At 38.3% G+C, this 14417-nt stretch overlaps 1 protein-coding gene across 1 annotated transcript; it reads right to left on the bottom strand.

Annotated features, from left to right (window-relative positions):
* Positions 1 to 653: 653 nt before the first annotated feature.
* On the bottom strand, positions 654 to 11533 carry SPRY3 (sprouty RTK signaling antagonist 3). Its single transcript, XM_075258850.1, has 2 exons — positions 11086 to 11533; positions 654 to 2862 (listed from the first exon to the last, which is right to left on the bottom strand). Exon 2 carries the CDS (start codon positions 2762 to 2764, stop codon positions 1892 to 1894), a length of 873 nt encoding a protein of 290 aa, XP_075114951.1. The 5' UTR covers positions 2765 to 2862; positions 11086 to 11533; the 3' UTR covers positions 654 to 1891.
* Between the last annotated feature and the right edge of the window lie 2884 nt (positions 11534 to 14417).

Below are 14417 nucleotides of genomic sequence, written 5' to 3'. Positions count from 1 at the left end.
AACCACTATTTACATATACGTCTATTAGCTCATATATACTAGTAAGCACTCACACCTTTCAGCACTTTACAAGGAATTAGTGAGATTAGTCACTTAGTGAATGAATAGGTGTATTGCCATAAATATTCTATAATGTCATGGATGCCTCCATTGTCTGTAGCAGCAGGTAGGATGAAAAATGGAATATAAAGATATGTTGCGTCCATACCAACCATCAGATATCAACTTGAACCAATATAGTATAGTCAGAATAATAGTAAGTTATCTGCAAGTTATTATGAATTACATTTGTACTGGTACCATAGTATTGAAGATTTCATAGAATATGCCGGTTTGACCTCACAGGAGACGGAGCACCACTATTTCAGATATGCTTAATAAATTAATAAAATGGTTATCTGAGAGGAAAAATTTTACGCTTTCCAGCTGCTTATGGACATATACCATTGGGATTGGGTTGGATTATATAATTTGTTGGTTGGGTGAGGGGGAGAATGAATTTCCAACTCAGATATTTGGAAAATGATGAAATTGGAATTAAGAACTACGAGCCAGATGAATAGAAATTCTCTTTCAAAATGTAGGCGTCTGCATTATACTTATGTGATTTATCTAGCTCCTGACCCCTCCCTGATTTTATATATATATATATATATATATATATATATATGTATATAGATTTGAACCTTGGTCACTTTGAGAAATTTGCATGTAACACTCCATAATACATGGACAATCAGTAGATATAAGCACCTTTATATGTATATATACTTTTTTTTGCGGAATTTTTGCAAAGTGCAATATACAGTGAATGAGGCTTCAGCATGAACAGTTGGTAGTCTGGTAACTTGTATGCAGTTGGTACGTTGCTTTTTTGTTTTTCCAAAAACGGTACATCATTTCTTAACAATGCACAACTCGGTGGAAACTAATGAAATATAATATCAATTCCCATCAAAAGTTGGCTACGCAAAGGAATCCGCTGCTGAAGAAGACCTACAAAACACTGGCGGTAAGGTTTCAATGCAATGGAGATTTCTTAGCTTTAAGTGCCACCTGAGAAGAAATGGCAACCAAATGAACAACGATATCAATATAGGGCGCAATAAAGAAACATAACCTATCCATGCAAAATATATCTCTTTGGTTTACATCATATTATGATATATGACAAAATGCATTGTTGCCTAGTTGATACGTTTGCTAAAAGCTTCTTTCTAGAATTGAAAAAAAAAAAAAAAAATCCAAAAAATGTAGCTCCCCAGTTTGGATTGTGTGGGTTTGTAACCAGGCATTAATTCTACTTCAACCAGACATCTTCTGAAGATTCATCTTGTTTTCCCTGTTTGATTCGTGTTGACGGTCTATCCCTATGGTCTACAAAGTATAGTTCTTCTTACAATTGCTATGTCTGCTATATTAAAGTGCACACATTTTCATGTTTATCACAGGCTTTCCAAGTCAAACTTGAGTTGCTAGTTCAGTTCCTCGGCACTGCCAACAAGGTAAACTGACCATAAGCCCAAAAAGTTCGATAAGTTACCAATACTTGAGTCTTTTTGAAAAAGTTTAGCTTTCCTTTAAGTAACGTCTTCGATCCTTCGAATAATTTCCACCTTGACCACCATGTTATATCCTATTATTTACTCGATGTATCTCCAAAATTGTTCGTAGCATTTGAGTTGTTGACTTACAAAGTTGTTGTTATTCTTCTCTTTTATCGTTTATCCGTATTACATTCAGTTAAAACTTTCTTACATTCCTGGATTGCAAGTGGGGTTTAAGTAAGGCTTTCACTGACTCTGGCACCAAGCGTTTCAGAGAAGAAGACAGCAGAGGAAATTCAGGGATATAATGAAGTAGGATTAATTCCACCATGGACTCTATTAGGTCATACCGGTTTATCGAAAGGCCTTGGAAACGGTGTGCCACTAGAGGAGGATATTTTTCTGCAGACTGTGTTGGTGTGATTTTCACAGCGACAGCCTGGTCTTTTTACTCTATCGTAGCCCTTCTGGCAGATGGACAGGCAGCCTTTCATAGGAGGATAGCAGCATAGACAGGGCATGAAGAAAGAGAGGAAGCTCATAACGGCCCACCGAGCACAACAGGAGCCTTGGCTGCAAGAACATGGATTATCAGCACAGTTGTCCTCGTCGTCTGAAGAACAGTGGTAGAAGAGGCCTTTGATGCAACAAAGGCAAGTTCCATAATCTATTACATTTTCGGCAGAGCACAAGCAGCGCTGGTCACAAATCCAACACGAAGGAAGTTTCCGAACTTGCGTACACTCATCGCATATGCAGCGCCCGCACTCTTCACAGATAAAGAGGTGGCCCATATACCTATCAGACTTTTCCATTAATCCTTTGATAAACTGATCTTGCTTAAGGTCTCCATCCTTGGGCTGTGTCCTCATAAGAGAGTGTCTTGATTGAGATGGGGTTATCCCAGTTAGTAGTCTTTGATCTGAAGCTGTGGTGCTTCGAGACACTGAGCTTATTGTACTGGAATGGCTTAAATCATGGGTAAGATGTTGCGATTGATGTTGATGACTTTGGCTGCGATGAAGGTCCTGGTGGTTGTAGGACACCAGGTGATCATTAGGCCACTCTTGTTTTGCAGCATGTTGGGAAAGTGAAGGATTTGACCAGGTTTGCATAAACGAGACAGTAGGACGCTCAACGTAATCATTGTTGGCCCTGATGGAACGGATTTGGTCTATGGAAAGGACCTGTTGGATGTCTCCAGTAGAACTCTCCATGATCTTTAGAATTCTTTCTCGTAGTTATGCAACAAAAGTCCCTCTTTGGATGTTAATGGTTTTATGTAGTATTGGCCATCAAGGTACATCTGAAGATCCTGAAGAAAAGAAAAGAAACAAACTTAGTTTTTGTCCATGTAGTCTATAATAGTGTTGATTCAATTCAATACATTAATGTGACATATTCACTTTTACAAATTCATCATCATTTTTGTTTCTATAAATCATACTTATACTACAATTGATGCAAGGCCTTTTACCTTTGATAGGATATGCCATAAATTTCTGCTACTATACATGGTACTCTTTCTGCAGAGAAAACAGGGGTCCTTTGACCCTTGGCCCACCAGACTGTTTGCTGTCTCCAAAACTTCTAAAGTTTTGGCCGGGAAGAAACAGATTTGGTCAAACTTAGGCCAGTACACATAGCCCAAAGTACCCACATATTAGACCTGCAAAATGCTACAAGAGAAATATGCTGCGTGGAACTCTGCACCTATATCAGCTGAACATGAGCGGGGCTGGTTTATGGTCTTCAGAAGGTAGAATGTTCCTATTTTATTTGGCTTTTGGGCCATCCTCACGGTCCAAGTCCTAGTGATTACTACTACAACTGAACCCCTAGATGTTATATTAAAATAAGAACCTACTGGCAATGAGAAAATATTACATAGTGCCCACCATTTGTACCATATTGAACAAAATTTTAGATATGGAAAAACTGGTTGGCATGGGAAAAATGCTGTAAAGAATGCTTTCAAGATAGAAGTGTTAATAATTTAGTCAAAAGAATTAGCAAGACGAAGTGAATGAACATAGGAGAAATCTAAATCCCATCAATAGCTGGTGTGAGCACTCTTTGGAGGAGGAGTCCTGGAAGGGACGGCCCCCAAAGAGCCCTGATCTCAACATCATCCAGTCTGACATGAAGAGACAGATGGATTGTAGCAAGCCTACATCCACAGAAGATTTGTGCTTAGTTCTCCAAGATTTTTGATCAACCTCCCTGTTGAGTTCCTTCAAAAACTGCAAGTGTACCCAAAAGAATAGATGGAAGGCCAAAGGTCACACCAAATATTGATGGGATTTGCATTTCTCTTTTCTTTATTGACTTTATTTTGTTAATTGACATAAATAAACTATTACCACTTCTATTTTATCCTCTGTATATATTGTATATTATCTCATTTTAGCCAAACCAAAGATTCCTCCAAAGCGAAAAGCAATCTATAGACAAGTAAGATTGTACCCATTAAAATTAATAGGCATCTAAGTAATACTGGCCCTGGTAAGTCTGGCTTATGGAGAGGATATTAAGGCAGGGGGTCCCCTATATAATTTCCATACCTCCTAATAGGGCACATAAACACAGACCCATTTATACCAGCAAAGCAAAAAATGATAGAAGCCCATATGATACCTAAATGATGCCTCACGTTCTATAGGTCATCTGTGCAGGACATTCAAGGTGGCTGCTGGTGTATTTCAATATTTCCTTAATACAAGCCCAGATTATAATGTGTATTAAAAATCACTCACTGAAAGTTTTAACTTAACTCCGACCACAGGGGAAATACATGACCTTATCTATACTGCAGTCTGCTTGGAGAAAACCACTTTATTCCTTATTACTGTGGCTCTAATTGCTTTTCCAGGCATTACTCCCCAGAGAGGCTTCCAGGAGACACAAGTGGAGTAAGTGATGTGTTGTACTGTATGCCATTTACACCACACCGTCTAATGCATAAGTCAAATATTCTTGTCTTTCATTATAGAATATTTTAATGGCCAGGATATGTTTCTCTACAATTAAGAAAGAAACCTTATATTGTGCAAAAGCACTGTTAGCAAAAATGAGAAAAGAAAAAATATCACGACCCCAGATTTGCATGATATGGAGCTACTGCATCCAAATTTATAAAACAATTTTGTAGATTTATAATAACATTGTGTCATGTAATTTTATTTTTACAGTAAGAAAAAAGTTGTCTTATCGTAATAGCCCCTATATAGATTAAAGCATAACTTACTTTCAGACAAATTTTTAAGTCAATTTTTTGTCAATAATACATTTTATAACTATACTGTATTATCCTTTGTGTGAAATCCTGCATTTCTTTATTCTTGTCCTTGCTTTCACTAGGAGTATGGACACAGCCCCTTGTGTAATGCAGGGAAGATGTGGCGGGAGGGTCATGTTAAGTACCTAGTTATATTTTGACAATCCTGATGGTGCTTTCAGCAAGTAATATAGATAGAACTGCAATCTTGGTGTCATACAAAAGCAGAGATTTTTTCATTGACATGACAACAGAAACACTGTTCTAGGGTTTATAATACCCAAGATATGTTTGAAATGATCCAGCCAACCTCATATTCTTTGCATTGTATTCCTATACTCTAGTGAAAAGTAACGTACAGAGCTCAATAGAGGAGCAAAAGAAAGAATAAAGGAGTGTAGGATTTCAACGAAAGGAGCCAAAATGTATAAATGTCACAAATGCTGCCAGAAAATCAAAAGATTCTTGTTATGCTTTATAACCAGCCCAATGATCAGTGGCTTGGCAGGATTTGATTGAGAAACCCCTGGCCTATTACTAAGGAAAGCTGCAAAAGACCAATCCATAGGTCGTAGAATATGATGTCCATTTGTTAACATGACCAGATGGCCAGACCAACCGGAAGTAGCTCACTCTGATTCAGAAAGGGTGGCATATAGAAGACACTTGTCTTCAGGAGACAGACTCTTCAATGTTCAACATTGAATAGATGGATTTCATCAGCTAAGATGTCCTCAGAATTATACATATGTATCAAACAGCACCATCATATTAATTATATCTATACCGTAGAAATCATTTAACCTAGCTTTTCTAATTTGAGAAACTTGACAGGGATCATATCTATAGGCACACTGTAAATGTAGACAAAATCCAGAACATTATGGATGTGCAGTAGGTAAGAATTTAAGGTTTTGTCTTGAAGGATCTTAATCTAAAAAAGTAATAGTTATACCGCCCTCCTGAGAACAAATAAGTGTAAAGCGTACCTATATCTATAATCAAATGAATAGTACAGGTTAATATAAGAAACTTTGTAATATATTTTATTAAAGAAATATGTTTCTTCACTTTTTAGGCAGTTACTGTCTCCATAGTAGTCTATGAAGAGGGGAGGGGATAGAAAAGACAATAATTGTTGCTCCTATGCTCTGATACACTTTTAGTACTGCTAAGTTTGTAGATAAGAGGCTGCTAGTACATAGAATAAGGCAATCAATAAATAAATTAACCAGCAGGGGAGTCCCACTCCACCCCTTCCTGCTCCATAGGGCTCTATTTGTGAGACTGTAAACTAGTGGTCATATTCAAGATAAGTAACAGGAGAACAGCGTAATAAGTGGAGAAGGAAATACATCTTCTTAATAAGATATATTAGAAAGTTTCTTATATTCCTTCTTATTATTCATTTATGAAATGTTGTTTATAGCTGGTGGTACGCTTTAAGAAATATTACAGTACACAAGGCGCATGGTAATGGTATTATCTTCACCCCCAGGATGTAATGTTTTTCATAAAACCTAGCCTGGCGCCTCTTTTCAAGGTTATTGAAGCAGACCATTGGTAATAGTGCTTTCCTGCACCACCTTGTCTTGCCACCCATTGACCTCAAACAGAGGAAAAGAAATAAGAACAGCAGGGGTGAGGTAAGTATCACTAAACCAGACAAAACTCGGGTTTAGAGGTATACATAAAATATACAGTATTGTGCTAAAGTTTCAGGCAGGGGTAAGAAAATACTATGAAATAACAATATTTCAAAAATGGAAGTGATAATAGTTTATTTTTGTCAATTAAGAAAATGAAATGAATGAAGAAAAGAGGAATCTAAATCCCGTCACAAATATTTGGTGTGACCTTTGCCCTTTGCATCCCATCAATTCTTCTTTATACACTTGCAGACGGTATTTATGAGAATTGGCATGGGAGGTTGTTCCAAATGTCGTGAAGAGCTAAGCACAGATCCTCTGTGGGTGTAGACTTGCTCCAATCCTTCTGTCTCTTCAGGTCATCCCAGACAGACTGAATGATGCTGAGGTCAGGGCCATATCATGACTTCCAGGATTCCTACTCCAAAGGGCAAAGGTCACATTTGCACGGTACTGTACAGCTACTGTGCCTCGGTTTACCATTATGGGCCATTTCAGTTCAACATAATTCACTTTTTGATTAAACTTATTTACAGGGAAAAACATTGAGTAAAGTGGGCCATTTGGCAATACAATATGGGTTCCCTTATGGCGCTCGGACATTTTGCCATGTCTTTCTTATAACAGGAGAGAATGGGGTGTGCTCATCTTCTTTCCCATATTGTGGTCCTATGGCTGCATTTCCCTTATCTGCTAATGTAGAAGAGAGGGTGGCCTTGAACCCCTTTCCATCATGGACATCACAGTTGGCCTGCTCAGTTGACCTCTACTGTACTGCAGGTACACCAATGACTACATAGAGTGACTTTGGGCATTTGAAGGGGTCTTCTTTGCATAATTTTCTGGGGAAAAAACCTGCTTTCTATGTGGTCCAGTAAAGTGCATATTTGGAGTAACTGTAAGTTCCCTAGTCTTGCTAACAATGTTGCTTTACCTACATGCATATCATCATCTAGACATATGACTTAATACATTGGGTCATGGGACTTCTGAGCCCCTTGGCCCATACCTTACTATCAACTCTCAATGATTAGGGCCAAAGATGTATTTGAGACAGATTTCGTATGGACACTCCAAGACAGTAGATATACATTATTACATTGCTAAATGTATTGAATTACACTTCCTATATACGATGTTGGCACAATTTGAACCCAGTGCCAGGCAGCATTAAACCTGGGTCGCTTGGGCCCACCAGACAATATTATACTGATGACATACCCACCATATATTCAGAACCTGAGCATGTCTAGTATTCATTTCATTACTATCTTTATTGTGAATCAACCCATAAGAAACAGTCACTAGTGGCAACTTATTGACCCTGACCTTAACACCATTGCTAGACATTTTACCCCGCAGCTATTCTGGGCTAGACTCTATATGGTTGTCTCTTGCTAGACCTTTGGGTTCTTCTACTACTCTAGTAGACCAACCAGACCTTGTTCTACTTAAACTCAGCACCAGTTGATTGTCTCCTGAAGGACCCTTGGAGCCTTCTGGTATTCTGGTGGGCCAGTCTGACCCTGGTCTGTAACTAGCACAAAAAGAATAATACATTATAACTATCACATGAATGTATAGAATTCAACAAATTCCACAGTGACAACGAGTTGCCCTTATATTGGTTGCAATATTTGCATGGCACTTTGCATTGGGCACTCCAATGCAACTTTACCATAAGCCCATCCAATTCTACATTTTATGTTGATCCATAGGATGACAAAAAATACCCATAAACCAGTGATTGTCGAAAATAGTTAGCTCTGTAAGATTGGTGCTGAACCGTGCACCATGCACCTTAAGTGTCTATGGACCAATGCATGGGTCAAACCTAACTAAGAACCAATTGTAACAACTCATACCTTCGGTAATGGGCACATCTATTGATGTTAATGTCCACAGGGGAAACACAAGGTTCCCAAAAAAAATAACACACTTGACATATAAAGTGGTAATAAATCAGGAAGACCCCCTCTTATACTCTGGTCTACAACTTGCACCTGACTAGTACTACAGGCCCCTATAGATTTACAGAGAAATAGCTCTTCCAATGTTCTCCAAATGAAGATGTCTATTGGTGCAATGTTTTGGTAAAAGGCCAAGTCTGATCCCCTTCATTGCAAAGGAGCTTGCTTTTTATGACAGATGGCTGGTCAACACCGAGCTGTCTATGAAAATTATAGGAGACAGTAATAGTTGCAGCATGATAGGGTATCCGTAGATTCAATCATGGAGGACAATAGATACTCCATTACAATGTGATGAGATTAAGAACCGGAAATCCAGTAATAGACCAGATGCCATTGTCATGTGGAAAACATTACCATCCAGTGGAGGACAATATTACCTTCAGAATAGGATAAAGATTGGTCGCAGTCTTGGTTTGAGTCTAGCACAGAATTGACCCATCATATCTATTGCTGCATATTCACACATATATTCTGAAGGTATCTGAAGGTGAATTGCATCACAATAGATCTGCAGTGTTGGGCTCCACATCTGAAACATGACTTGATGATGGTTTGTGCTCCGGCTGTCATGTATCCGGGAAATGGAGGACAATTCTAATAGAGGTAGTTGAGCATAATGGAGTCATGGGAAGGGCAATAAAATTACCCCCCCCCCACACACACACACACACACACCTTATAACCAGATACCCCACAATGCAGGAACAAAATGTTGGCCTCCAAATGGGGGCTCAGGTCTATTGCTTCTACTGCTTCTAAGTCACATATTACTTCTGAAGGTATCTGAAGGTTAATCCCATTGTTATAGGTCTATTATAAAAATTAGGATTTGTCAACCTGAATAGCAAGTGAATGCAAATACTCATTGAGTTCCAGTACAGATATAAACTAATGCTGAATATATAGCTCCTGTACCAATGCAGTGACTAAAGAAAGATGTCATGATATATCTTCAAAAACTCTTGACTCCTTAAGGAACTTCGGGATACATATTAATATCTGGTTTCAGGCTCTACTTATATATATTAGGTAAATGTGATCAAACAGGGTTGTATTAATACTATGGAGCTGGATAGTCAATCTATGGAAAGATATATATACATACACAATATCTAGTGATAATGCTAAGCGATAGACATATCCATAGACTCAACCACGTTCATATGCCTAGGACATGTTTATACTGTAGGCCCAAGGGCTTGTTCATAGGCCCAATGCAAGTTCATTGGCTCAAGTCGTGTCGATGGGCCTAAGGTGTGTTAAAGTATCCCTGTCTTTTCTAATGTAGATATAATAAGAAATATGATATATCAATAATGGACATAGATTAAGGAATATTACAGAAACCTTTCAGGGAAGATTGTCCTTGACAGGTACCCCATCACCACCACCACCCAGATTATGAGAGCAAGGTCTACACCTTTGCACAACTGAGACTAAAAATGGTACAGGACCTTTTATATTGGGACGTAAATGGCAAGAAACTTAAGAAGTCACCGTCCTATACCGGTAGATGAATGTGATTTAGCCAAGGTTACCAGAACCAGTAACCCTATATTGAAGCATGGTCTCCTGGTTCACTTCGACTCGTGACAACTCCCTTTTCATTGATATTAAGTTTTAGAATCCCAATTAAATTTTCGTATTTTAGGATTCCAGATGATTCCTTATACATGAAACGTACTGATTTCATTGACTTATAACCCACCTCTGAGTATTAGCACAAATACCTCCATCACCTGGAACCTTAGTGTTAACCATTGTCACGTTTCATTTAATATTATATAATTATATACAATCACTACTTATATTGGTATATAAATATACACTTGTGTATATTTACTATAGTATTTCAATGTATCTAATTTTTGTATCTATTATATAGGAATTTGACGTAACCCATCCATCATAACATCATGATATGTTTTATTTGGCTTTACATAGGACTGCAGTGGGAAACCTACAGAATTATTTGAACTCACTTACACTGACTATGCGGACCAGTGGGAACAGACAACAGCTATAGGGTGGTTTCATATGTAGGATCATAAATTCATTATTTATTGTGGCTTAAGGAAGCCAAATTCTGCAAAAAAACTAAGCAACCAAATTTACTGAAACCGAAAATCTGATTTTTTAATTCGTTTTTACCTTTTTTATTTATTATAATGTTGAATTGACCAAAAAAATTTCTCAATATAATAATTTAAATACTTTTTTTTTTTCATTGGGTATAACGTATTTTGAATCAAAAAAAGTTTAAAACCGATATTGTTTTAATTTGTTGATAAAATTAAAAAATTCCTCCGGCCATCTTAAAAATGGCAGGAATGACCAATCTATACGATGCTTTTACGACACATAAATATTTTTTCCGATGCCCTACACGGTGCTCGGAGTGAATAATGTCTTCCTAAGACGTCCTTTTCCGAAAGGATTAATGTCCACTGCATTCCCTTACATCGATAATTATTTTTATTTCCCGAGATGAAGAAGACATACGAGATTCCATGCAACAGATTCCCACACTGCCTCCAAAATTGAATTTTTTCTGAAATTTTTGAAAAATCTAATTTTGACATTTCTAGCACTGGAAAATAATCGAAGCATGTTGATATAGATACGTATCATCAACTTACCTATATGAGACTTTAGGTCCATGGTGCTTGAGTATATATAGTCCCCACCCAGATCCAGGTAGTTACTGATTTTCCGTCTTGCCCTTTGTATGCATCCTAGTTATGGAAAAAGTCTGAATGGATACTATTCCTTGATCGTGATCTATAGAAACGAAGGTGTGTCCCCAAAATGCAGCGCCAGCAGACGCACAAACATGCACATTGTATGCGGATAGCAACAGAAATGCTATAGGCAAATGTAGGCAAAGCTTAGCAAGGCATAGTTCCAGGACTGGAGCTGCATCACTGAGTCTTTCAGTAAAATCCGCAGCTATGGCTTTGGTTTAAAGGATGTCTTCTGTAAAGAGCGGAATGTCAATAAATATATAGGGTCGTGCATGAGATGAGTCTAGAGACGTCTTCTTGGCTCCCTCCCTGTGTACATCTCTGCTGTGTGAGGTGGTGCTGATCTGTGACACTCTGTTTTGTGAATGCGGATATTCTCAGTTATCTTGTGAATGAGTTAAGGGGGTGGAGAGAGGAGGAGTCTGCGGCCCTTTGTCAGTCTGCTCACTGGATGTGTGGAGTCTCTGTTTCTCCCTCTCATTGTATAATCATATCTCCTTATAGGAAACGTCCTCTTCTCTGCATTTGCCTTATTGCAAATTAATGGCCAATTTCTCGCTCATCGTCCCTTGCCCAAATCACTAAATCCCATTCCCCCATTCCCAAAAGATGGGATCCCAGAATCTAACCGAACTCATGGCAGTATTTTTATATTTTGCATCATTTTCTACAGTCTGTCTCGGGTTCTCACTCTCTCTCTGTCTCTCGCTCTCTCTCTCTCTCCTTCCCTTTGCTGTAGTCCTAATGCTTAAGTGGCGTCATCCTTTGGAAATTGAATCGGTCCATTAGATCTCCCCATAGGCTTCTCTGTATCCGGTCCCATGGCTCTGACTGCAACAGAATTAAACAAGGAAAAATAATGCAAAAATGATTTTAAAGCAGCAATTCATCTGGCTGAGGCTCAAAATAGATTTTTAATATTCCAGTTATATTTTTGGAATTGTGGTTTTATTTATGTTATACATTGATATAGGTTTAGATTTTTGTTATACCTTATGCTAGGTCGGACAAGCAATGCAAAGTGTCATATTCGTTCATATATATATTGAGATTTTCACATCAACATTAAATAATTCTTTAAATCTATCTATCTAATATATATATATATATATATATATATATATATATATATATACATGTATATATATATATATATATATATACATACAACATATATATACTGTATATATATATATATATATATATATATATATATATATATATATATGGGCGAGCCTAGATCCCTAAATCTTCCCTCCACCTATGTCAACACAGCAAGGAGGAGTTAGTATGGGGCATTGACCAGGCATAGGCGTTACATCTCTATACAACTCTCTGGTCATGTGTGAAGGTCAGACAAGGGACTGGATCCCTGTTCTTGGGACATTAATACCATCACTAATCCAATGGATAGCTTTTAAAGGGATTCTCTATCATTAGAATCCCCTTTTTAAACTATATACACGTAGGAATAGCCTTAAGAAAGACTATTCTTCTCTTACCTTTATTATTCTGATCCTCACCGCCATTCCTGAGAAATATCTTCTTTCTTCCCTATGTAATTGAGTTTTATCACAATACTGGGGGCGTCCCCTGTGCTGTTTGAAAACTCTCCAGCGACGCCTCTGTCTTCTTCTCTCGCGCTCATGCCTGTTTGGCATGTCTACATACCATCACATAACTACTGCTCCCAACACCTTTTAACATCTAGGTCAGAAGAGCCTAGATGATAGGCAATTAATCGAAACAAACCTTCTTCTCTCAGTCCAATAATGTGCCCCCTCTCAAAGTCAAATGTTTTCAAGTGCCTTGTAGAGTCATACAGTCCTATGAAAAAGTTTGGGCACCCCTATTAATCTTAATCATTTTTAGTTCTAAATATTTTGGTGTTTGCAGCAGCCATTTCAGTTTGATATATCTAATAACTGATGGACACAGTAATATTTCAGGATTGAAATGAGGTTTATTGTACTAACAGAAAATGTGCAATATGCAATAAACCAAAATTTCACCGGTGCAAAAGTATGGGCATCTCAACAGAAAAGTGACATTAATATTTAGTAGCTCCTCCTTTTGCCTCTAGTCGCTTCCTGTAGCTTTTAATCAGTTCCTGGATGAAGGGATTTTGGACCATTCCTCTTTACAAAACAATTCAAGTTCAATTAAGTTTGATGGTCGCCGAGCATGGACAGCCCACTCTCAAATGATCTGAAAACAAAGATTGTTCAACATAGTTGTTCAGGGGAAGGATACAAAAAGTTGTCTCAGAGATTTAACCTGTCAGTTTCCACTGTGAGGAACATAGTAAGGAAATGGAAGACCACAGGGACAGTTCTTGTTAAGCCCAGAAGTGGCAGGCCAAGAAAAATATCAGAAAGGCAGAGAAGAAGAATGGTGAGAAGAGTCAAGGACAATCCACAAACCACCTCCAAAGAGCTGCAGCATCATCTTGCTGCAGATGGTGTCACTGTGCATCGGTCAACTATACAGCGCACTTTGCACAAGGAGAAGCTGTATGGGAGAGTGATGAGAAAGAAGCCGTTTCTGCACGTACGCCACAAATAGAGTTGCCTGAGGTATGAAAAAGCACATTTGGACAAGCCAGCTCCATTTTGGAAGAAGTTCCTGTGGACTGATGAAACAAAGATTGAGTTGTTTGGTCATACAAAAAGGCGTTATGCATAGTGTCCAAAAAAACCAGCATTCCAAGAAAAACACTTGCTACCCACTGTAAAATTTGGTGGAGGTTCCATCATGCTTTGGGGCTGTGTGGCCAATGCCGGCAGCGGGAATCTTGTTAAAGTTGAGGGCCGCATGGATTCCACTCAGTATCAGCAGATCCTTGAGAATAATGTTCAAGAATCAGTGACGAAGTTGAAGTTACGCCGGGGATGGATATTTCAGCAAGACAATGATCCAAAACACCGCTCCAAATCGACTCAGGCATTCATGCAGAGGAACAATGACAATGTTCTGGAATGGCCATCCCAGTCCCCAGACCTGAAAATCATTGAACATCTATGGGATGATTTGAAGCGGGCTGTCCATGCTCGGCGACCATCAAACTTAACTGAACGCAAATTGTTTTGTAAAGAGGAATGGTCCAAAATACCTTCATCCAGGATCCAGGAACTGATTAAAAGCTACAGGAAGAGACTAGAGGCAAAAGGAGGATCTACTAAATATTAATGTCACTTTTCTGTTGAGGTGCCCAGACTTTTTTTTTG

Source organism: Leptodactylus fuscus, chromosome 11, assembly GCF_031893055.1.
Source record: "Leptodactylus fuscus isolate aLepFus1 chromosome 11, aLepFus1.hap2, whole genome shotgun sequence".
In the NCBI taxonomy this organism is placed as follows: Eukaryota; Metazoa; Chordata; class Amphibia; order Anura; family Leptodactylidae; genus Leptodactylus; species Leptodactylus fuscus.
Note: the sequence above shows the minus strand (reverse complement) of the source record. Positions and strands in the feature narration are given on the sequence as shown.

Coding starts and splice junctions, on each gene's coding strand:
- SPRY3 (XM_075258850.1), bottom strand. CDS start 2,764: ATGGAGAGTTCTACTGGAGACATCCAACAGGTCCTTTCCATAGACCAA.